The 26,852-nt window shown below is 33.3% G+C and overlaps 2 protein-coding genes across 4 annotated transcripts in view; one reads left to right on the forward strand and one right to left on the reverse strand.

The window, feature by feature from the left end:
- LOC126978499 (chaoptin) overlaps positions 1-16,974 on the forward strand; it is a 310,992-nt gene extending 294,018 nt beyond the window's left edge. The window contains exon 9 of the mRNA XM_050827337.1: positions 16,965-16,974. The gene's annotated coding sequence lies outside the window, so the exon portion shown is untranslated. The remainder of the gene's footprint in view (positions 1-16,964) is intronic.
- On the reverse strand, positions 14,602-26,356 carry LOC126978517 (transmembrane protein 208). 3 transcript variants are annotated; one of them, XM_050827371.1, is made up of 4 exons: positions 26,244-26,356; positions 17,637-17,792; positions 17,163-17,299; positions 14,602-16,306 (listed from the first exon to the last, which is right to left on the reverse strand). In XM_050827371.1, the coding sequence occupies exons 2-4, from the start codon at positions 17,712-17,714 to the stop codon at positions 16,087-16,089; spliced, it is 435 nt and encodes a 144-aa protein (XP_050683328.1). In that variant the 5' UTR covers positions 17,715-17,792; positions 26,244-26,356; the 3' UTR covers positions 14,602-16,086. The 3 variants fall into 3 exon arrangements, with proteins under 3 accessions (XP_050683328.1, XP_050683326.1, XP_050683327.1); XM_050827369.1 differs by lacking the exon at positions 26,244-26,356 and adding an exon at positions 19,485-19,601; XM_050827370.1 differs by lacking the exon at positions 26,244-26,356 and adding an exon at positions 19,188-19,478.
- Between the last annotated feature and the right edge of the window lie 496 nt (positions 26,357-26,852).

Here is a 26,852-nt window from a genome sequence, read left to right on the forward strand (position 1 = left end):
TAAGATGGTGTGAGTTATAACCGGTAAATTTATTTTATTTATATGAGATGACAGATGAAGGGACGCGACAAGCACACAGTCAGAAATGAAAACTATAGTCGCTCTTTTTTTAAACTCCCAGTGAACAGTGATTACCAAAATTGTAATTCGTATACGGAAAGTCATTGCCGATAGGGTTGCTATTTTAACGTCCTACTAACAAAATTGAAAATATTGAAATTTCGGGATGTTATTGGTTTTACCCCGTTTTTCGAAAATCGAGTTTTTATCAGATCTTGACGTTTTAAGGTCCTAGGTAGCATCCTTGACTATTCCCGCGATAGTGTTCTTACATCTGTATGTGTATACACACATACAGACGTACAAAACTATATTTTTAACGTAAACCTTGTAAACCAGCCCAGCTTCCTCACTGGGCGTAGCATACAGGTCGTTGTCGATGGATATTGCTCGAACCCGAAGCCCGTGAATGCTGGAGTGCCCCAAGACTGTGTGCTATCTCCTACGCTGTTTCTTCTGCATATCACTGATATGTTCGACATCTCCAACATACATTGCTATGCAGATGACAGTACTGGTGATGCCATATACACGGGCCATGCAGGTCTCTCTCGGGGAATCGTCGACCAGTGCCGGAAGCAACTTGTGTCTTCTATCGAGTCCTCTCTCGAGAAGGTCGCGGAATGGGGTAAATTGAACCTTGTCCAATTTAACCCCCAGAAGACTCAAGTTTGCGCGTTTACCACTAAAAAAAACCCCATTTGTCGTATCACCGCTCTTCGAGAACACTTCTCTTAAAGCCTCGCCTAGTATCGGAATACTGGGTCTCGAAATCTCGAGCGATTGCCAATTCCGTGGTCATCTGGAGGGCAAAGCCAAATTGGATTGGAAGAAGCTGGGCGTCATCAATAGAGCACGGCAATACTTCAAGCCGGCCCACATTCTAGCGCTCTACAAAGCGCAGGTCCGGCCACACATGGAGTATTGCTGTCAACTCTGGTCTGGTGCACCCCAGTATCTGCTCGATCCATTTGACCGCGTGCAACGTAGAGCATCTCGAATTGTCGGGGACTCAGTGCTCTGTGAACGGCTGGATCACTTGGCGTTGCGTAGAGACGCCGCTTCATTGTGTGTCTTCTACAGCATTTATCACGGGGAGTGTTCCGAAGAGCTGTTTAACCTGATTCCTGCCGCCGAATTCCACCTTCGCACGACACGCCACAAGTTAGGATATCATCCCCACCATCTGGATGTGTGGCGGTCCTCCACAGTGCGGTTTTCAAGGAGCTTTCTCCCTCGTACTACAAAGCTGTGGAATGAGCTTCCTTGTGCGGTGTTTCCGGGACGATACGACATGGGTACCTTCAAAAAAAGCGCGTACACCTTCTTTAAACGCCGTCAACGCTCTTGTGATTCCACTGGTGTTGCAAAAGAATGTGGGCAACGGTGATCACTTAACATCAGGTGACCCGTACGCTCGTTTGTCCTCCAATTCCAAAAAAAAAACCTCTTATATTTTCTAAACAGCTCGACCGATTTCATCGCGGTTGGCGCCACTCGAAAGGGCTTGACCATACTTAGATTTCGAATACAATTCAGATCGTCTCAAACCGGTGGATTTTAAGAAATCTTAAAAATCTACGAAAACATTTTCTTCATATATGTTTTTTTTGGAATAAGTCTTAAACTACTTTGCCGATCTATACCAAAAAACAGCTCCCCTAATCAGCTCTTAACATCAAAAAACCGTCGATTATATTACACCACTAAAGGATTTAAGCGTTTAAAAATTCATGACCATAAAGTATGATAAACTTTCTTAACATTAAAACTATTGAAATCTCTTACTACACACGAAGAGACTTATTATTATCAGACAATCTGTATACAGGCCGAGAAGTTGACGTCCAAAGCTAAAATTTGAAAGCCTCATAGTGATGAGTATCCGAATCACCCCTATGTATGTTCTACGATTTTGCGTAGTTTATGAGATAATAATTTTCTTCCCCTTTTATCCGCTTTTATCACCTAATTGTGGTATTGGACTTTATCAATTTTTTTTGAACGCTTTTTGTTAATTTTATTGTTGATAACTATTACCTACAGTTGCAATAACCACATAAGAAACTATGAATAGTTTAGACAATGCGGAACTAGTTTAGAATTGACTCGTAAGTTCAAGATAACTGCTCCAGCTAAATTCATGAAAATGTTCAAGGTATCAAAAAAAAATAGTTAGAAGCCATAGGCTCCCCGCCTATGGCTTCTAACTATTTTTAGAAACTTCACAGAACATAGGCCAATAAAATGAACCAAATTCAAATTTTAGCTTTGGACGTCAACTTCTCGGCCACCCAGTATATAATGAAAATGTTCATTGTTTGAGACTCAATCACGCCTAAACCTATGATCGTATCGACATGAACTACCACCATTCGATACAAAATTTATCCTAGATTGTTTATTTGTCGAATTCCATCACTCCTTCATTAATTTATTTTCTTTTAAAATTCGGCCAGCTAAGCGGGCGGGATAGGCTAGTTTTATATAACAAGCTAGTAAGCTAACCCGACAGACGTTATTCTGTATATAATAAATAAAATTATGTTTTTTTTTTTATGAATTTGTCAATAATATATCAAGAATTATTTCGTAAGATATCCTCCCTGTTGTTAAAATAAAATTATTTCACAACAGAACTGTTTAACCATGCGTCAATAAATTCTCTCATAGAAAGTATTTCCATATAAAACAAATATTAGAAACTAACGAACAGCAATTCCTTGTTATATATATAGATAGATTATTTGATACTAGAAATTTTAAACATACAAACTATTCCAGTACAGCAATCTTATTATATTTATAATTAATATCGCGGTCAACTAGATTTAATAATTTGAGCCAACCTTGACTTAGAAGTCCAAAGTTGAATTTGCAATAGAATTATACAAATTAAGGACATTTGATACTCAGGTCCCTACATGGTAGTGTAAATAAAAAAGTACTTACTATTTACAGTACAGTACAAAGTACTTAAAAAAAATAAAAAAAATTAAGGGACCTGTCCATTCTCTCTCCCTCTCGTCTCTGCAATACCACCTTCTTTTTGATTATCACGTCGGAATTCTTTGATAATGAGACTCAATAATGTCTAAGGTATTATTACCACTTTAGAAAAGTTGAGCTTTAGTTGTAGCAAAACGGCAAAAGTGTGCTTAAAGACAATGTAAGCATCCATTTCTCCTTAGTCGTGTGTCAATCAAGAAGTCGAAGTGAGCCTTAAAAAAGGGCTCAAATAATACGATAACGACGCAAAATAAGATGGTGTGAGTTATAACCGGTAAATTTATTTTATTTATATGAGATGACAGATGAAGGGACGCGACAAGCACACAGTCAGAAATGAAAACTATAGTCGCTCTTTTTTTAAACTCCCAGTGAACAGTGATTACCAAAATTGTAATTCGTATACGGAAAGTCATTGCCGATAGGGTTGCTATTTTAACGTCCTACTAACAAAATTGAAAATATTGAAATTTCGGGATGTTATTGGTTTTACCCCGTTTTTCGAAAATCGAGTTTTTATCAGATCTTGACGTTTTAAGGTCCTAGGTAGCATCCTTGACTATTCCCGCGATAGTGTTCTTACATCTGTATGTGTATACACACATACAGACGTACAAAACGATATTTTTAACGTAAACCTTGTAAACCAGCCCAGCTTCCTCACTGGGCGTAGCATACAGGTCGTTGTCGATGGATATTGCTCGAACCCGAAGCCCGTGAATGCTGGAGTGCCCCAAGACTGTGTGCTATCTCCTACGCTGTTTCTTCTGCATATCACTGATATGTTCGACATCTCCAACATACATTGCTATGCAGATGACAGTACTGGTGATGCCATATACACGGGCCATGCAGGTCTCTCTCGGGGAATCGTCGACCAGTGCCGGAAGCAACTTGTGTCTTCTATCGAGTCCTCTCTCGAGAAGGTCGCGGAATGGGGTAAATTGAACCTTGTCCAATTTAACCCCCAGAAGACTCAAGTTTGCGCGTTTACCACTAAAAAAAACCCCATTTGTCGTATCACCGCTCTTCGAGAACACTTCTCTTAAAGCCTCGCCTAGTATCGGAATACTGGGTCTCGAAATCTCGAGCGATTGCCAATTCCGTGGTCATCTGGAGGGCAAAGCCAAATTGGATTGGAAGAAGCTGGGCGTCATCAATAGAGCACGGCAATACTTCAAGCCGGCCCACATTCTAGCGCTCTACAAAGCGCAGGTCCGGCCACACATGGAGTATTGCTGTCAACTCTGGTCTGGTGCACCCCAGTATCTGCTCGATCCATTTGACCGCGTGCAACGTAGAGCATCTCGAATTGTCGGGGACTCAGTGCTCTGTGAACGGCTGGATCACTTGGCGTTGCGTAGAGACGCCGCTTCATTGTGTGTCTTCTACAGCATTTATCACGGGGAGTGTTCCGAAGAGCTGTTTAACCTGATTCCTGCCGCCGAATTCCACCTTCGCACGACACGCCACAAGTTAGGATATCATCCCCACCATCTGGATGTGTGGCGGTCCTCCACAGTGCGGTTTTCAAGGAGCTTTCTCCCTCGTACTACAAAGCTGTGGAATGAGCTTCCTTGTGCGGTGTTTCCGGGACGATACGACATGGGTACCTTCAAAAAAAGCGCGTACACCTTCTTTAAACGCCGTCAACGCTCTTGTGATTCCACTGGTGTTGCAAAAGAATGTGGGCAACGGTGATCACTTAACATCAGGTGACCCGTACGCTCGTTTGTCCTCCAATTCCAAAAAAAAAACCTCTTATATTTTCTAAACAGCTCGACCGATTTCATCGCGGTTGGCGCCACTCGAAAGGGCTTGACCATACTTAGATTTCGAATACAATTCAGATCGTCTCAAACCGGTGGATTTTAAGAAATCTTAAAAATCTACGAAAACATTTTCTTCATATATGTTTTTTTTGGAATAAGTCTTAAACTACTTTGCCGATCTATACCAAAAAACAGCTCCCCTAATCAGCTCTTAACATCAAAAAACCGTCGATTATATTACACCACTAAAGGATTTAAGCGTTTAAAAATTCATGACCATAAAGTATGATAAACTTTCTTAACATTAAAACTATTGAAATCTCTTTCGAAAGCAATATATATTATCAATTTAGTCAAATTGATGCACACTCAAAAGTCCAATAAGCCACATTTAAAATTTGAGAAAAGCTATCATACAATGATATGTCGGTATCCGCTCAAACTACAAATGCCAAAAAAGATACACTGGAATAGATGTGTAAGTCTAAAAGACAAAATTGAACAAATTAAATTTATTTCAGGGAATTATTTTATGTTAATAAAAATATTATATTTGAGTGTTTGTCTCTCTTACCTTACTTACCTCAGCTACCTTAACTTATTAGCTCCAAATACATTTAGAGCGTTAAGCAGTAAGTATTCGCGCATAGTAATATATACGCACAACCCTATAAATAAACATACAAACTTTTGCCTTAATTAAATGAGTGTGATTATTGATTAAAAATGTAAAAAACTTCCGACTGAACAGATCTTGATCAGAAAATAGGGACAGACTGACAAACGTAAAACGAATAGCAGACTTAACTGCTACTCCACTGATGTCACTGTTCAAATCGGTTTCTAAATTCAAAATACGCACCTTAAAGTGAAAAAATGTATACATTGCTTGCCATTGACCAATAATATCTTAAGCAACTGCAGTAAACGCAGAAATGTATAGATATGGCAGACGAAGCTTATTATGTGTCATGTTTTAGTATGACGTGAATTGTCCACATTATTATTAATACCATTATTACTTGTTAGCATATATTTTTTTTTCTCTACTAATATTTACTTTGTGAAAACTATTAAAGCATGTGGTAGATACCTGTATTTGTTTATTACATTTAGTACATTATATTTAGTCTGTATTATAAATATATAACGCATCAATGTAAACAAATGTTGGTATTTCTAAATAAATAAATATTTATAGAACTTCATTGATGCAATTATGACAGTAATCATGACCACCATGTTCACGCAGCATCCTTTCACAAACAATGAATTCAAGCTCTAAAGGTTGATGCATCCAATATTGGACAATAATTTATTTTTATACTGTTTGTTATTTTTATACTTTTGAAAACATATTTGATATTTAAAACGCTTTTAGCTTTGAACACGATTCATATATTGGATGCAGCACCTTACAAACTAATTTGTTTTGTATAGTATAAAGGACAGCTATTCTAAAATACTCTATTGATTGAAAAGAGTGGCCGTTGAGTTTCTTGTAGCTTCTTTTCACGAGCTCTACTTTTTCAGAACATATTATGGTAGAATCAGTATTTTAAAAGAAATATTTAGTGATTATCAAAAGCTTAGTTTAATCCTAATTGAATAAAGTTTGTTTGACTTTGCTTGTGCGCAATACCTAAATCATATTGTAAAAAAAAGACGTGTGGCACTCGGGGACTGCCGCGGTAAAGCTATTGCATAGCATTTTTTATCAACTTATGCAATTATAATTATTTATGTATTTTATTTACGCAGTTTTTTTTTTTTTGATAATATTAATTTAAAAAAATGATAACGGGTAGTGAGTAAAATTTAACCTGCAATATTTGATTACAGACAGACAACGGGACAGGTGAAACTAAATAAAAATGCTTGTCATAATAATAAAAATTAAAAAAACGTGATAAAAAAATAAAGAAATTAAATTAAAAATCAAGACGTACCCCAGGCTCGAACCTTATATATATATATAGCAAAGCACAAAAAGCATAAGTGATAACCGCTGTTCCACAGCAACTGTATTGACCGTTGCGAAATATCTATATACAACTAGTAAGTGTTTATCTTCGTTACAGAATTTCTGGATTGGGTCTCCACGCTCAAGGCCCGCGATAGTAGCTATGCAATAGCTTAAAAACTTAAAATTATATTTTTAAGCTTGTATTATAACTTACCTACCTATTACTTATTTTGAATCGAATCTTTGAATCGATCAAAATGTATTGCTGACCTTGTTGGTCGGCGCTCTTCTACTCGTAATTGCCACAATCAATGAAATACATAATAAAGAACTATAATATATTATGTATAATAACGTCATTTACCATAATGTCATCATAATGTCGTCATAATGTAATCTAATCTACCACATCTCATAGGTATACTTATGTGAAAGAAAATTTTTATATGAAACTAGCTGAGCCAGCAAACGTTGTATTGCCGATATTAAAATCGCGATACAAAAGCAACTGTTGATCGTAGATGAAAATTTGAAGTTGTATGTATTTTTTAATGCTGACTCATAATCAAACAAATTTAAAAAAAAATGTCGAAAAAATTAAAAAAAAAAAATTGGCGTGGACCACCCTTAACATTTAGGGGGATGAAAAATAGATGTTGTCCGATTCTCAGACCTACAAAATATGCACTCAAAATTTCATGGGAATCGGTCAAGCCGTTTCGAAGGAGTTTAGCTACAAACGACATGAGAATTTTATATATAAGATATATTTTTTTGTTAAATGAAATTCCACGCGCACGCTCATGTGTCAAATACACATTCAAAAGTGTTGATCGCTCGTTGAACGAAAAATTGAAATAATATATTTTAAATGAGACTTGATGACGGAAAGTATTGTGATGTCTTATGGAATAACTAAGTCTATCTAGAAAGGAGAACTCATAATAACAATATTTTATGACTTACCAAGTTGCCTGTCGACATTGAACACGTCATTGAGGCATTCGAAGTGATACAAACCGCTATTTTAATATTTTTCGTATAAAAATGAATACTTAATAACATTAAAATACAGTACCTTGATTCTTTAATATCTGCTAGCCTTATACCTATCTAGCATTGATGAAATAATAATTAAAAAATATATGAAGTCCACGGGCATATTTAATGTAATATATCAGTTTATATCTCCTCACATATAAGATCTTACTAACCTACAGTATGCTAGCTTCTGCTAGCGACATCGTCCGCGTCAATGATATTATAGTATTAAAAGAGGTATATTAAAGTAAATGTCCTTATGTAACTTATCTGTTGATAAGGGTATGTTATGATTTTCTACCACTGTAGGATATAAAGCTGACGTGCCATTAACCGTTGGCTAGTTAAAAATCAGTAGTTCGGTGGTATAATGGTAAGTAGTAAGTGGCTTACTTTTAGTGTCTACCTTAGTACCTGCTTATAAAGAGTCTCGGTTTGTTCTTAAGTTGTAGCGATATTTGTTATTATTTTCTTGGTGGTTGGTTCTGTTCAGGATAAAATGCCAAAGCAGATGTGTTATTAAATAATACTAGACAAATCTCATAACTATATTTACAATACACATACATACAATATATGATTGTATTGTAATAAAACTATCATTACGGGGAAGCGTACCATGAATACTGGTTGCATTTCCGTGTTGGATAGCTAGGCTGATCCGTTGATCGAAATAACTGCGCTTGGGTTTCCAGTGCCCTTTTGAGGCGCGAAGATAGAATTTTGTACATTCTCTGCGCCTCTGGGCTCTACGGGCCAAGTGCCTCGGCACCAAACGGCTGTAAGACTAAAGATGTAAGACTCACTGATATTTATCATCATATTTATATCACTGATATTTTATATCAGCACCAACTGACGTAACTTGAATATAAGAAGGAGCCAGAGTGTCGACGCTACCCTTCCCCGTGCCCAAGCCGTCAGGGTCAATCCATCAGGACTGCGGATGACTTCAATAAAGCTGGCGTGACGACTGATACGGCCCGCCGATTTTAGGCAGGATAGCCTCCATTAACGCCACATCTACATTGATGTGCTTACTTACAAAGAGAAGTTCGTCCCATTCTTTTTGACATTTTAAGTCGTCTGAAAATTTTTAAATATTTAGCCAAGTATTTTTAGCTTCGTTCAAATACGCAATCTCTGGGTTACCTGGTACATGATTTACAATTCTAGTAACCAAAGAATGCGTACTATGAACTGAAGATAGAAATGCTGGTGAGGCAACGACCGAAACTTTACAAGTACCTACCCAAACCACCAAACCGTATCGGTAAATAGGCTTGAGACCATGCATGATCTGTAAACGCGCAAATATTTTTAAGTGAAATACCAATCACTTCACGTAAATTTGGAAAATTCAAATTGGCCGATTGAGCTAAAATTTTCAAATTATCTAAAACAGGGTCCACTTCACCAACCAAAGTACCATCATTTTATTTATAATACTTATTTATATTTACCACAATGATAAAGACACTGAAACATACTAACATAAATACAATAATTACACATAAGTAGACTTCGAAACAAACATTAATTTTCATTACATTAATGATTGCAGCTACCGGTATTCGAACCCATATCTTATAGCAAAATCATCAGTCACTAAGTACTGAGCTATGCGACTCGTTTATAGGTACTGTATTGTCAACAGTGATCACGCCATTGTGTACAAAGCACGTACCTAGATCAAACGTACCGAGTCTGTACTATGGGTGCAAGACAACGATATATTTAATACGATATTCACACTTAAACATATTCCTATGTATAATTTCATATCAATTATCAACATTCATGACTCGGACACAATCATCCATATTCATGATAAAAATGAATTATTAATAATTGTACATATCTATACACTTATATGTTCCTCTTGGAAATTCCTAATGATTCTTGTGAACTTATTGAGTACTTAGGTACTGGACTCGTGTAAAGAATGCTTCAAGAATAGACAAAAAAGATGCGATGTACCATTAGTACTTTCACCGCATTGGTGATGGTGATGCCATCTTTAAAAACCTGAACGAGTATTGAACTGGCAAGCGCCCTGAAAGAAATAACTTTCGCATCATAGAGGATATATCATTTTAGATAAGAAAGAACCTAGAAGAACCATTTGAGGTGAGCACTTAATTTATTTAGTCAAGGTGAAGAAGTAAGGTTCCCACAGAGCATACAGCTATGCAAAGCCAAGATAAACGGCCTTACAAATAACCTTGGTATAAAGTTATACCTGAGAATAAACCAAGAATAAGCAAAATGTTGACTATATCGCTGACAATACTGTCAATACAATAATAATTCTGAAGATTTCCGAATGACGGGCAGCCTTGTAAAATAAACGCGGGAAACGTTATACGTCCGAATAAACCAATCGTAAGCAAAATGTCTTTTTGTAAACATTTTGCATCTTCTTGGGTTATTCTCTTGTATAACATTATACCAAGTTTATTTGTAAGGCCACTAGATTATAGAGTATGTCACCTGAAAGAAGTTTCAATAAAAATATGGTCTGTGCAACAGTGGTTAGTTAGAAAGATAGTTTTTATGTAACTACAACGCATAATTAGACAGATTTTTTATCTAAGGTGGTTGATTAGACCGATAGTATCTACATTGGTTATTTAAACAGAGTTTTTATCTACAGTGGTTAATGCCACATAAAACGCATGGAAAAAATTCAAAAATCATTTACAAAATTCTTGTCATTCAAAGATGCCTCTCAAATCGATCACGTTACTGTAACAGATTAAGGGTATGTTCCGATATGCACTGCACAGTGATATCACTGTAGAAAAATTCGTTCCGTTATGGACTGCCAGTATACTGCCGCAGTACCCTAGGGACCTATATGACGTCATAAACATTCTATTGTGAGCACTGGCGTTTTCAAGTTCAGGTACTCGCAGTACTTTGATCACGTGATCAGCCAAAACCACTCGAGTGCCTAGAATATTAATTAAAATATTTTTAATTTGACAGTACTCCAACAGAAGATACGACCACGATAGATAATAGTTTGTATTAGATTGTTAATGACTTATTAATTCTTACTTTTATTTTTTGTATAATTATTTACATTGTGTAGTTTCTAGAATTAAGATTTATTGCTAACTTACTTAATTTTTTCATAATTATGTACAAATGTACCTAATTAGAATAACCAACCAAGAATTAGTATGTAAGTGCAAATCAATTGTTAATGTTGAGTTATTGTTGGTACATCTTAATTCTTAAATAAACAAAAAATAAAATAAAATAATTAGATAATTATATATAATTATAAAAAATATATCTATTTTTTATCTCCAGTGGTTAATTAGACAGATTTTAAACAACTCCATTTGGTATCACCACCCTTCGACAATACTGTCCGTAAAGCCTGGCCTAGTATCGGAATACAAATTTACGTACAAATATTACTATTTTTATTAGGTATTTATATCGATAACTCATTAGTCAAACCTCATTTATTATATGTACCTAGTAGAAGTACCTATGTATCAGCGCCGCTAAATTTTAAGTTATAAGAATTATAAGTATCTAACTAAGTAATACTGTTTAAATATTAATAATCGCGTAATAAATTCGGATATAAAAAATTGAATTATTATTCAACAACAATCAATCTGGCTTCACTAGGGGCTTATCAACAATTAATGCCGGTTAGACTCATTGAACACATCTTTGACGCCTGGGAAGAGTCAAAGGATGCATTGAGTATTTTTTGTGATTTATACAAAGCATTTGACTGAGTCCACATTGAAACTTTACTCCTAAAATTAAGCGTAAGAGTTCAGATATTCGACGTAAACGGCAACTTCTTGGGTATCACGGTAGATAAAAAGCTTCAGTGGGGTCCGAATATTGCCCAACTAGCAGATAGACTCAGCTCTGCGGCATATGCCGTTAGAAACATTAGAGAGAGTTTAAGATTGTTGCTACCGCTAGATTAGTGTAGTTCAGTTATTTTAACAGCATCATGATTACGGGTGATATAGTGTTTGTTGTGCAAAAGTGAGCTATTCGTGGTATATATAGGTATATCAGCTTGGTTATAGACAGTCACTCAAAGAAAAATTGAAATAAATAAATATTGTGACTGTTCATTGCCATTGACATTTACGAAAATTTAATATATACCTACGTTCACAAAAATCGTCAACTTTTTGCTCTTAATAGGGATTTTCATTATGATAACAATAGAAATAAGGGATTGGCTTGTAGCTAATTCTTGTAGGCTTCATAATATAGGTACATTATAGCTTTAAGGGTAAATGTATACACTTCTATAATAAAGTGCCAGCCACTGTTCAGGCATTATCTATCAATAAATTTAAATGTTTTATTAATAAATGGCTGTGTCGTAAATCTTACTACTCCACAGCTGAATATATAAGTGATGGGACAGCCTGGGACTAGATTATGATTATTTTATAGCAATAGCAATGATAGTACAATATTGTATATTCAATTCAAAAGAGCGTAAAAAAGAAGAATGCTGGAACAGTTGTGCCGCTTCTTCTCTCAGACCGCCATTTGTTTCCTAAGCGGTAGAAGTATCTATTATATCAGAAATGACATCAAGAATAATTCGGAATTACTTTTGAGAAAATAAATGCCTTTTATAATGAAAATAAATGCGTTTTCATCTCTGGTCTAGCGCACCTCAGTATCAGCTCGAACCATTTGACTGCGTGCAACGCAGATCTGCTTGAATTGTCGAGGATCCAGTGCTCTATGTATTTATTTATTTATTAGGAAGACCAACAGCTATTAGCTACCTTAAATGTTAATTTACATAACTGTGAGCCAATTATAGGTCATATTACAGAATAATTAATTTCAACGATACTAATGAACACTAAAGTAAACTAATAAAATACAATGCACAATTTAAATCAATTAAATAATTAAAACAGTTAATACACAAGTAAAGATTCAGTGACATTACAGTACTACTTTTAACTACTATCTTAATACTTATTAAAGAAACGCCGGTTTAACATGCTCCTCGCTGATATAAAGTTAGTCTGGAAAAGATCGATTGTATTATCCCTAGATAATTTACTAAAATTATTACTTGCTCGCCAAAGGAATGTATTTTGTCTATAGTTGGTACTAGTATGAGGAAGATATAAAAGTGGATTGAACTTGATTTCGCGATGTTTTTTCAAGAGGAAGTAGATGGTGCCTTTTGCAAATATTAATATATTCAGATGAGTCATAGGATTGACCAGTGCGGAAGCATAAATGCCGCACAAACCTTCTCTGAATGTTTTTGTAAACGGCTAACATAAGTACACTGGATTCCAAACCTCAGAGCCATATTCCATATGGCTGCGCACAAATGTGCAGTTCAAGATTTTAAATGTCGTAAGCGTTTAAAATCTTTAGAATTACGCAATATAAACCCTAGTGCCTTTAGCGCCTTGGCTGTGATGATATCAATATGACTGTCGAATATTAATTTACTATCATGGTGCACTCCAAGATCTCGTATGACATTCTCTCTTTTCAGTACATGACCTTTCAGCTTATAATTGAAGAGAATGGGGTTGCGCTTACGGCTAAAAGTTACCAAATTACATTTGGTAGGGTTAAGATCCAAACAATTCATATCACAATAATTCTCCAAACAAGACAGATCATATTGTAGTGCTTGAGCATCTGATTAATGTGCGGCTTTCTCTCAGATCTCTTGGCGTTTGCGTGGAGACGTCGCGTCATGATATATGATTGCTTTTTGCTCATACATATCTGCTGGCTAGGAATTAGATCGGCTCCTAAGCCAGGACAGACTTACGTACTAGCTACGGACCCTCCAAAAATTCGGGGGCTATCGCATTCATCGCGGGGAGTGTTCCGAAGAGCTTTATAACCTGATTCCTGCCGCTGAACTCCACCTTCGCACACCACGCCACAAATTAAGCAATCATCCCTTCAATCTAGATGTGTTGCGGTCCTCCACAGAGCGGCTTTCAAGGAACTTTCTTCTTCGTACAACCAAGCTGTACAATAAGCTAATCCGTCTAAGTTTGAATGACAACAGTTGCTTAAAACGTAGTGGATCTCATCTATCTCCGTTTTTTACAAGATTATAGCCGTCACCTGTCAATCTACCAATGACAGCACGTTTCATACAATCGCAGTTTCGCTGGGCTGGTTGCAAGGGTATGTGGACCGCAGGGATCACTTTAAAAAATCGGTTACAGCCACAACTTCAACTTCTGTCTTACTGTATCTTCATAACACATGTTACAAAAAGAAAGCTTTAAGCGTTAAAACGACGAAAAAAGTTTAGACATAACCTCTATTTTGAGCAATGCATGTAGGTACTGTTAGTGTGCGTGCATTGATGTCATACAAATCGGGGGTGTAAGGCGTAGCTTGTCGGACACTAAACTTATATTCCTGGCCTGTTTTTATCGGTTGTCTAACTGCACAAGACTATCTAGACATATAAATTATCTAAGGTAGGTACTTCACTGGTGTTTTCAACTTGTCATGTGTATCTTTCAATAAATGTAAAAGCTGACAAAATTAGTAAGTAGTATGGAGATGATCACTTATCATCACGCTACTTAATATCTTTTCCAGCATCAAATCTTTAAAGACAATCAACATTTTCTGTTGCTTAAACAAAACTCTATTTTGCTCGCGGTTTTACATTATACTATAGTCCAAAATCGATATTATGTACCTACATCACAATTTAAGGCCATTGGTAAATAAAAGATCGAATACGGGAAAATATAATATTTGAAAAAATGTTCCGCCGAAAACTTCTTCAATGTAAAAATAAAAAAAAAATTAATGCATATTTTTAACATCCGATTTCCTAAAAATTCCCAGTCCCAAGAACAAAATGGACAAAACAAGAACAAATAATCAATTATTGTATATAAAGGAAAAACATTGTATTTTACACCTATCTTTCTATTCCACCTCATATTATTATAGTAATAATTTGGTACAATAACTACTACTGAAGTACTTTTTTATACATATATTATATTCATATTTAAATAAAAGAACTACAAAATTACTATGATATGTTAAGCACTCATTTGAACAACTATTTGTTCAAGTACCTACAATATTAATATTTTTGAAAATTGTATTAAAGACTAAAATTGAGCACACTACACTAGTGATTCTTGTCAATATTATGATTATTTCGTTCCTGTCAATGTCACCTCGGCACTAGGTGAGTGAACGTAACGTGAAGTAAGTGACAGCTTTGACTTATTTCCCACAGAGTAGTTTTTAAACGTAGGTAATGGTAATCCATATGCATGCTGGTACCATAACTTTCAACAATTTCCTAATAATATGATATGTAATTTACGTGATTGTAATTATAAGTGCGCCTGGTTCAATAAGTCTTTGGTTACAAGACTGAAAAATTTAATATGGTAATATATAAGCAATGACAAATGCTGTGTTGTCAAAGAAATAACAAAATATTTGACAAAAATCCTGTAGTAATTCATTAAATGAACCCAAATCCGAATTATTAATTTGTAAACTTATACTAAGCATATAAATAATGCCTGCTTACGTTCCATATTCTCATTTTAATGCGAATAAAAAAATGGTCTTCAATAATATATTATTATATATAATATAATATTTTACAGTCAAAATACAGAACATACCAGAAGGTATATTTAATCACAACTCTACACAGTGCATTGTGCCATAAAAATCTCCCTGCCCACACCTAACACCCCATACATGAACGCTTTTAGGGACTTATTACAAAAAAAAAACAATATTTTAATAGAAGGAATTGAAAATGTGCTCTTTACAGATGAAATGTAATCCCATTCAATTTCTTCATTGGTAGCATTTTAACAAGTGAAACACAATGTTGTGACACACAACGGTGTGATTATTAAAAAATTGATAACTGTAATCAGTTGTAAACAGTAAGCGGTCAACCATTAATAAGTTTACACAGACTTAATTTAGCGTGGCGATGATTTGTTCTGTAGTCTGACATTCTATGTTACTTTTTATTTATGACTTACAAGTGCTATGTACTATAAATATAATACGCAAATATTGTGTATAAATTTGAATAGCAATTCTTAAGATTCTGATAATGGTATTAATTCTAAGACTCATTCAATTGGAATAAAGTAATAGAGACACAAGATCACCTTCTAACCACACTCATACCGTTCTGCTTATAAGCTAACAGTATTTTTACAAATGTATATATTATTGGTGCCGGCGCATTCTTCTTTCCATTTTCTTTCGTTTCTTCTCATCCATTTCAGCATCTTGGGGGGCTTCCTGGAAGAACCAAGGTCCAAGGAAATTCTTCCACACAAGCCAAAACCCTCTGACAGGAATGAAAAGTAGAAGCAACCAGAAGTAATTTGATATTATTGCTAATGCATGTGTAATTGAAGTCAAAATGACAATGTCCTTTATATGTCTGAAAAAGAAATATTTTATCATTAGACATCCAATAACATGTGTTTCCATGTTTGCATATGTTATTTATTTGCACATTGCAGAAACAAGAGAGGATGTTTGTGTTTGTTTTGTTGTCCACCTTTTCGAGTCAGTAAATCTTTTGTTGGGCATTGTATATGCTTTTTACAATAGGATCCATGAAAAGAAAAAATACATATTATCTTGTGAATTTCAAATGAAATAGTAATGTACATTTGTGTGGCAATGCATACTTATATATGACTTTCTCTATGATATCACCTTGGCAATGGAGTAACCAGCACTGAGTTATTCAATTAAATAAATTTAATTGTAATACAATATTATTTTTTTATAGGGGCCTGTTTTTTTCACATCTAAGTATATCCTTGTCTGAAAAACATGTTGATAATATGTAAGTGAATTTAAAGTCCTATTTAGATAAAAAAAATTAGTTCAAATAGTTCTATCCAATCATACTTTCAACAGTAGTCTAGAAATATATAATATGAAAGAGTTCAGGTATGTCAGTAAGTAAAGTTGATTTACAGCATTTTTCAATAACCTATCTATCCTTAGTTTAACTTACTAGACATAGACAAATCTATCCTTTTACGATTACTTAAATTTCAATTACCTATTGACAGACAGCATTGGAGTATAACTGTATTGGACATAACTATGGATAGATAAGATCATGTCATTAAACGGTGACAGCAATATATTCGTAAGTTAAACTAAGGGTAGTTAAGTTATTGAAAACGGACTTTAATAATGATTATAATACACATAATACACCATAGCCTTTTCATTTCCATTGTAGATATTACATATTGGAGTATGATTGGTATACTTACTCGCCAATTCCACCTTCCATATTGAGGTCGAGGCCTGCATCAACAAGCACACCTTCATCAGTATATAAAGCCTGGCTCATGTATCTCATCATTTGATAGCATCCAACATAGACAATCATGACCATAACATTAAGAAACTGAAATTAAATTTTTATTCATTTACTGTTTGAATACTTTTGGTATTTTTACTTCAATGATCAGATCCAGGAGTATTGAGAATACATTTATCATACTTCATATTTGTTTAACTTTGGCTTCAGCTGTGTAATAATATAAATAAATTTACACAAATCAGCTCTTCAAGATGGCATTACACATAAGCACACAATAATTATTAAGTACAATAAGTTTAATAAGTGTACATTTACTAGAGTACCTTGAAGTACATGTGAAATTGCCACAGAATTTTTGTAGAATGGGACTTTAATTTAAGATCACACCTGTAAGTTGGAGCATTATTTAAATTATGCTTACCACAAGTCCAGATGTGATTTGATCATTGTAAAAGCCAAACATAATTGCAGAATAGAGGAGTGCTACTGCTCCAGCCATATTGCGATAAAAGTTAATGGTTGCCTCATTTTCAACAACTACTTGCTTTGCTCCTTTTGTGGGCGCTTTCTTTGGTTGCTGTAACATTAAAAAATATATATAATAATGCAGAAACTTGAGGTTGCAATGTTGTTACACATCCTAGCATTAAATATAAAATAATGACAATAACAATTTATTGATTTTGTACTATCTGTGTGCCCCAATATACTGGTAACCCTGGCAGCTATTTCAGTCTACATAGCCATCCAACAGAGCATTCAGTATTTTTGTTTTTATTTTAATATAATCATAGTATTGTAAAGATAGTTACAAGGTTTGTTTTATATTATAATTATGAAAATAATAAATCTATACTAATATTATAAAGCTGCAGTGTTTGTTTGTTTGAACGCGCTAATCTCTGGTACTACTGGTCCGATTTGAATGATTCTTTCAGTGTTGGGTAGTCCATTTATCGAGGAAGGCTATAGGCTATGTTTTTTTTTCAAAATTAGGGATCCGTAATAACATTGCTATTTTGTAACACAACATGTAAAATCGAAAACCAATTTTTGCGTGCGCTGCAAAAACTATTGACAATAGAACAAAATGATGTACAGGCTATAATATAGGCAATGCTTTTGCCGGTTCAGCTAGTCCTAAAATATGAGGCAACAAAGGATCACTCTTAGGTGGTAGAAACACAAGCAGAGTTAATTTATTTAATTTTTGAAATTGAACTGTTTATATTATTGTAATTTTAGCTGGGTTTATACCTTTAAATAAAGATATTATTATTATTAGCACTTAGTACCAAACTAAATTATAATATAAATTAAAGAATCATATGTTTTTAGAATAGCATGTGATGTAATCTTATCTATTTTATTCAAAGGAGTGCATAAATTTGTACTCACTATGATATAACAATATATTGAAAAGTTCAATCTACAACAAAGATATTAACATTCAAAAAGTGAATGTTCAAATTACAGTGACAATCATTAGGTTAAAATTATTATGTGCCATAAATCCTCAAAGAATGAAGTTGTTATAATATATATAAACAAACAGATAATATTTCTATACATATAGAATATTTTAGTAAAAAGTTTTGCATAGAATATACAGGTTTCGTCTATGAATAAGTATACTTGATTGAACTAAAATTTAAACATCAGAATTATATCATATCTTTAAACACCTTGATTGATTATTCTGGACTTTGGTAGTCTTCTAACCGAAATAAAAAACAACACCAAGATCACAAATACATCCTCACCATCTTTGTATGGCACTAAGTGTTATTCTCAAGGTACTTTCTTCCATAGGAAGATGACCTCAGACTGTATAAATGCTCCTATGGCATAAATCTGGTGTTGCAAGAATATCAAGTGAACCATGCTTGTTAGTCCTTTTCCATTAAAAAATTGGTTCAATTAAAACAAGACTTAATAGTTAATATTCATTGTGGTGTCAAATAATACTCACAGGAGGCATATTGGCTATAGATTTTTTCTTCGTAGAAAAATAAAGTAAATAACTCAAGTTCACGTTGTCTAGTTCATAACTATTTGATGCATTATTTTAGTAAGTAACTAAATTAAGTGTATTATAGATTAATAAATGTCATTTCATAGACCAATCCAAAAATTAAAATTACTGTGACGATTACAATAAAATATCAATTAACATATAAATTTTAAGTACTCCCGAATTCCTTTTATTCTATAGTTCTACTTCTATACGAATTACGAAAGCGTTTTGGTAGGTACCGTGGGTACCTACAAGTTGTACTTTGTAGTACGATGGAGTAGGTACTTTCGTGTATTTCTTGATCGGTCCCTGCTCTGACAATTGAATATAGACGTCATGACTCAGACATGTCATCGCTAATGACGATTTGGGATTAACTCTTAACTGACGTTTGGTAGCATAGAATAATAATCTTCTTTAGATCACAATATATATCCTTTCTTTAGTCTATTTTTCCTTACCGTAAACAAAGATGAATTTTAGATTTGTCTTCAACATTTATAAGTATTTCAGGAACACACACGCAACAAATTACTCTAATAAAAGCTGTGAATCAATGTTTTAAAACGCATTATTTTTGCTTAAATTGAAAAATGGCAGAGCAAACTTTCACAGATAATACAGCATAAGATATTGACGTTTGGCTATAGAGATGGAACATTTAGAATGAATTATCGAGAATGGAAACTGAACTTTCATTTTATTTAGGACTTGGCATCGACTTAAACATTATTTTGTTGTTCTGCAAAAGAGGTGTATTAAATTAGATCTTTATTATGTTCTATTATACTATTTAGTTTTTGAAGTCGGTTTTTTTTATTTTTTCTTCTTAGTGTCTGTAGTAGGTTGTTCTGTAAACTACAGTAGGATTTTTCTAGATAACTTCAAGTAAACTACAACATTTAGTTGCTTTTTATTGTGATATATTAAATAGTAATTATTTTAAGTAGCTTTGGGTAAGCCTAAGAAAGGTGCCGCGCTTCTTGCAATATTCATCCCAAGAAACGGGAATGGAAAAAAGCAAAAGACTCCGAAAAAATGCTTTTCGAAACTCTATTTCACGTTTTTGTGAGACAGTGAAATATCTTGAAAAATGTTTGATAGCTGTGAATGACAGGTTATTTCCGATTTAAATAATTATCTGGATGAATATATTGACATCATAATGATGACAGGTATCTTAAAAAGTGAATAGATTACGTTATTTCCGATTAAGATAATTATCTGGATGAATATATTGTGGTTATTACTGAGAATTGGTATAACTAACTAATACAATAACAAAATGACAGCTTACAATTAATACACTAGACGAGCTTTTTTCAAATACAAAGTAGCATAACAGGGTTGGTAATTCTTTGGTACGAGTTAAATACCTTTGATAAGCTTACACGTATTTTTTGAGTTCATTTGATATTGTAATTATTATCATTTCGTAACTTACTGAACAGTTTATTATATTCGACGGAAATTTCCCGATCGCTTATTAGTTTTTTATTTTAAAATAATAGTATAAGATAAGGCATATTCTTATAGATAATATATAATTGTATAGTCTTACATTAAATTACAAAACGGACCGAAATCACTGGTTTGCTTTGCACAAGGTTTCCTAGGGAGCCATCCAGAGGAATTTTATTAATACATTAAAGGTGACTCTTAGAGGCTCCTAACGGAAATCTCCCGATTAATTATTTGCTTTTTTGTTGTAGGTACCAATATTATAAGATAGGTAAAGTTGTTTTCGTCGGAATCAGAATAATATAATATAATATTGACACACTTTTTACACAAATTCTCGTGCCCCAAATTAAGCATATATAGCCTGTGTTATGGGTTGCAAGACAACGACATATTTAATACAATATACTTACTTAAACATACATAAATACATATTATAAACATACATAAATACATTTAAACATCCATGACTCGGAAACAAACAACCATACTCATCATATAAATGATTGCATCTACCGGGATTCGAACCCGGGACCTCTAGCTTAATAAAACTAATAAAATAACTTGTCGTATTATTTTTACCCTTCTACCTGATACTTTTCATTCACTGCATAATAACCATTAAATTCAGGAGCCCTATTACGAAAATCGAATTACGAAGTTTCGGTTGACGGATCGTACATTTTTCTATTACGAAAGTGTTTCGAATCCGAAGATCGAAACGAAGTTCGAGATTAGACATTTTGTCTTTCGTTTAGCTTATTCCTAAATTCACTCGACACATACGTTTTCGTTGTTTGACATTGTTATGGTCGTAACAACAACGTCACTTTTAACGACAGACTTATATGTTTCGTTTTAGATAAAACATATTTATTTTATTATAAAATGGCACGTTTTTTAATGTACGAAGAGGTCTTCTTGTACGAAGAAAACCTTGAAAGAGCAAGAGAGCGACGTCAACTCCGGCAATATTTATTAAATAAACAAATTCCCGATGGTTGATTCCCTAAATTGTTATGAATTATCGCCATAATCATACTTTATTTGAAAAACTTTGTGAAGAGATTATACTAATAAAGCCACTATAAATGTTTCTATTCTATTCTATTCTAAATAATACTTACTCGCATATAACTTTCACTTTACTTCTGAAAAAATTTAAACTAAAAAACCGCGAAAGTATACTACCACAGACTAAATAAAAATATAATGCAGTAGATGACATGATACGTCAAATTTAATTTAACTAATAAAGCATAATTTCTTGCAGTAAAATAGGATTATTTTTTAAATAGATAACTTAAACGGAATATAAAGCAATTCCATTATTTAAATACATGTTAACATAACGAAAAACTTATTTGTAAATTTCTAATTTGTTATCGGTTTTGGCACGATTTACCGGTAATATAAGTATGTACATTCATATCATCTTTGTACAATTTTTTTATGTCTATAGTTCCGAAACGAATTACGTCCGCACTATACGGATCCGCAGTACTTTGGTAATAGGATTTAAATCGAAGTTCGTCGTTCTTTCGTTTCGGACCGAAACTACGTATTTCGATTTTCGTAATAGGTGCCCAGTCGTTCATTCGTTCGATGATCCCCATCTCTATGATTTATCTCTTAAGGAAAAGTGAAGTAAGGAAAAATCGACCATAACTCTTTGTTGAATGTGCTATTGAGTCGAGGTCAATGGCGTTTCATATTATAAAGACTTAGAATATTAACGCTACAGAAGTAGCATCAGTAACTTCATTACAAATAGAAAAGACAAGTGATTTAGAACTAAGGCTAAGAAAAAGCGGGACAAAGCTATTGATCTTGCATCTCCATCGCGTAACCCATTTATTTGTTTGGCCTAATGTCAATTTTGGGACAAATAAACAAAGATTTGTCATGACATCGAGCTTGCGGATAGAATTTTTGTGACTTTATTGTTTTTAAACATATTTGGTGTGAGATACGAATGCCTTTCAACTTATAAAAGATAAGGCCATGGTTGGGTGTTGTGTGTTTGGTTGCCAAAGCCGTAGTGAATCTACAGGAGCTAGCTTCCAGATGTAAAAATTGCTTTTCACCTAACTTTTTCAATATAATTTGTAACAAACTCGTATCAAATAAATTTTATATGAAATATTCTTTCCAAAGGTATTGATTTTTTATCCATAGTCACCTTTTTTTTAATTTGTCGTAATCAAAATAAACATAACTTAAAACAGTGACAACCAAAATACTGCCATAACAAAGATATAGTTAAAGAGAATTTAAACACTAATAGTTTTACCCGAGTCACAATATCGACGGTGGAAAATTAACTAAGCGACATGGAGGTAACTTTATAGGAGAGCCAAAAGATTCGTGATTTCAGAAAATAATGAATAAAAAAATATCGATTTATTGGAATAACTTGATTTCAACGAAATATAATTGGTAATAATACCTTTTATTATCTTCATTGAACGTAATGTTGTATTTTATACGAGTTAGTGTCGCTTAGTAAATTTTTAACAAAAATTGGAAACCGGAAAAAATTACCAACCGACAAGAAACAAATTATTAAATGCAGGAAATAAATCGTTTATACTTCTTTTTGTATTTTTTAAGACCGGTAAAAAATCCTAAGCTTGAATCCAATGTTTTCATGATCTGGGTAAAATTGGTCAAAAACCTTCCAATAAGCTGTTAACAACAAGATAAATTTAACCAAGTAACAATATGTTTGTGAATGTTGACTGAAATATTTTAATTTGGGGCTCGAAAAAAATGAGTACATAAAGCTTAAATTAAGACAAAATAAAGAAAACATTTAAAAATCGACTCACTTTTATTTTGTAACATAAATAATGTCTTTCGTAATAGTTTTAACAAAACAGTAATAATAAAAAATCCCTTTCTTAAATTCTTGGAAACAAATGGAAAGACAAAATCACAAAATCTAAACTTAACTACTAAAATCCAAAATCAGAACTGAGTTTCGTTTTTACAACCAGCCATATATAGGCTTTTTCACCGAAGATTTATGAATCAATAAGACTAAAATGCTTAAAATGAAATCTATGTACGTGTTACAAGAAATAAATTAAAAAAAAAACATACGAAGTAGATTTAGTAATTAAGCCTTCCAATTCCTTTACCTCTTCCATTAAACAAATAGAAAATAATTTTAATAACCTTGCTCATGTAAGTAGGTGTAAAATTTATTATTACATAATTCATTATCTATAAACTTAGTTACATCGAAAGGTGAAAAAATTATTTTAATGAAATTTACTTACTTTTGAAAGCAGTCTGACTGGCGTGAGTGCAGTCTCATGGGATAACCAAGCGACGGTGCGTCGCGCCCAGAATGTGTTTTTGTTCCTAACAGCCCTATTAAGCTCATTCCGCGATGATACTAAACGACGACTAAAACGCATCCCTTACAAATCTGACAACCGCCGTATTCATATAAAAATCAAATCACGTGACATATATCTAAGCGACAAAAATGTTTATAAAGTAGGCAGGTCATGTTTTTTACATAAAAGAAAAAAAAGAAAAAATTACTAAACGACATATTTTAAATAGTCAGAAAGGGCAATTATTCACTAACCGCCAAATTACAATAACTTACGGTATGGTAAAAATATCTAAGTCACAAAAATAAAACTTAAGCAAGAGGGCAAAAATGTCTTAGTGTGTTTTTTTAATTTTTTGGGTCCGTGTAAAAAAAACTAAAAGCCAAAGTACTAAAGTAAAAAAACTAAAAGCCAAAGTAAAAATAAAAATCAGGTAAAATTTACTATGTACAATATCCTATATAGAAAAATTGTCTACGAGTATATGGCATTTTTTATAAAAAGGTTAGAAAGTTGTGGTTTAGTCGCCGAAAACTATAAAAAATCACCAAAGATTCGAATACATAAGCGACATCAAAAGTCGTCATAGAAGCATGAGAGTGAGACTGAACGATGCAGTTTTTTTTCTGAATCGTTTGGTGTATATAACTCAATATCGCAAAAAAATCGCAAATACAGCATTTGTAATATATGAAATATAATTGTTTACATTTAACAAAAAGTTTTTTTCAAAGTGAAACATAGAAAAGCTTACATTTATCCTGATACATCTTATTGATTCCCGTCCGAATGGTTTTTTAGTAAAGGTATCAAAAAACTGCCTACATTGCTTGTTAAGAGATTTTATTGAACCAAATTCTCGGTCTCATAGAAATTTAGTCCGTTGTATTAAAGTCTGTGGGTACATATTTAATCCTGTATTAGTTGCATTATATATTTGGGTAATGTAAACATAGAATTGTCGTACAAATTTCACTTTAATTTCGTTTTAGCATAGGTTCGAAAGTAAAATATTAATGTTTCCTAAGGATATTCATTTGCAAATAAAGTTGGCGGGCCAAAATAAATCCGATACTGAATAGATGCAATTAGTGCTATATCTGAGATGCTTTCTATATAAGATTTTTAGAATTCCTCTGTTTCCGCATTCTAGCTGCATTAATGTGCTAACGGACACCTCCCCATAGTGTGACACAATATTTGAGTAGGCTTTGAACTAGAGCATAGTATACTGTGATTAGTGTTTCAATATCAGCTCGATTTCTAAGCTTACGAAAACTGGGAATTATTTTTATCTGGTGTAAAGTTTTGGATAGATTATTTCCAATTAAGAAAACGATCTTTAGAGTTCTCTCTTTTTTCTTTGTTACAGAATGTAGAGATCGGCGATTACAAATAATATAACTATTAGTATTATATGTATGCAATTTTATACAATGATTTTGTTCAGGTTGAGTATTTTGACGATGAATTGTAATAATTAAATGTAATAAATTTTATCTTTTCTACTTAGTTCTTTTTTTCTTCTACATTTAACGTTAGTTTACAATTATTTAGGCAGCAAAGGACTTCTCTCAAAGCACATTTTCAGTATGTGTTCGGGTTTCGTTCTAGTTTTTTCCATGTAAAAGCAACACTGTCATATGTATTGAAATTACAAGAGGGACACTACCTTGCGGAACCCCATGATAGAGGTTTGTCTCTTGACAAGCCAAGTGGCCAATATTTACAAATTGTGTACGTCCGAAAGTCAAGAACTCTTCCATTTTATATCCTATACTATATAATATAATATATATATAACCTTACGCGATAGTACCTCCACCTATATTTTTATTATAACATATACTTTATTTTTTCTACGAAAAAAAAATCTAAAGGGAATAAGCCTCCTGAACCACAATGATTTTTTACTATTATATCTTGTTTTAATGTAACCTATTTTTTTATGGAAAAGAAGGACTAACAAGCATGGTTCACTTGATGTTCTTGCAACATATATATATATTAAAAAATAGGTTACATTAAAACAAGATATAATAGTAAAAAATCATTGTAGTTCAGGAGGCTTATTCGCTTTTGGATTTTTTTTTCGTAGAAAAAATAAAATATATGTTATAATAAAAATATAGGTGTAGGTACTATTGCGTAAGGTTGGGTCTTTAGCTGATAAAAGTAAATACAAATGTCAAAGAGTACCGACCTTTATTAGAACTTCATATGACCTTCATAGTCTATTTCACCTTACTTGTCCTAAAACGTAAACAAGGATGAATTTTAGATTTGTCTTCATCATTTATAAGTATTTCAGGAACACACACACATGCAATGAATTACTCTAATGCAATAATAATAAAGCTGTGAATCAAAGTTTTAAAATGTATTATTTTTGCTAAAATTGAAAAATGACAGAGCAAACTTTCACAGATAACACAACATAAGCTTTTGACGTTTCGCTATAGAGATGGAACATTTAGAATGAATTATCGAGAATGGAAACTGAACTGTTTAGGACTTGGCACCGACTTCAACATTAAAGGTATTGGTTTTGCATAAGAGGTGTATTAAATTAGATCTTTATTATGTTATTTTATACTTTTTACTTTTTGAAGTCGGTTTTTTTATTTTTAACTTCTTAGTATCTGTAGTAGGTTGTTCTGTAAACTACAGTAAGATTTTTCTAGATAACTTCAGGTAAACTACAACATTTAGTTGCTTTTCATTGTGATATATTTAGCTTTGGGTAATCCTACGAAAGGTGCCGCGCTTCTTGCAATATTCATCCCAAGAAACGGGAACGGAAAAAAGCAAA

This window comes from Leptidea sinapis, chromosome Z (assembly GCF_905404315.1).
Source record: "Leptidea sinapis chromosome Z, ilLepSina1.1, whole genome shotgun sequence".
In the NCBI taxonomy this organism is placed as follows: domain Eukaryota; kingdom Metazoa; phylum Arthropoda; class Insecta; order Lepidoptera; family Pieridae; genus Leptidea; species Leptidea sinapis.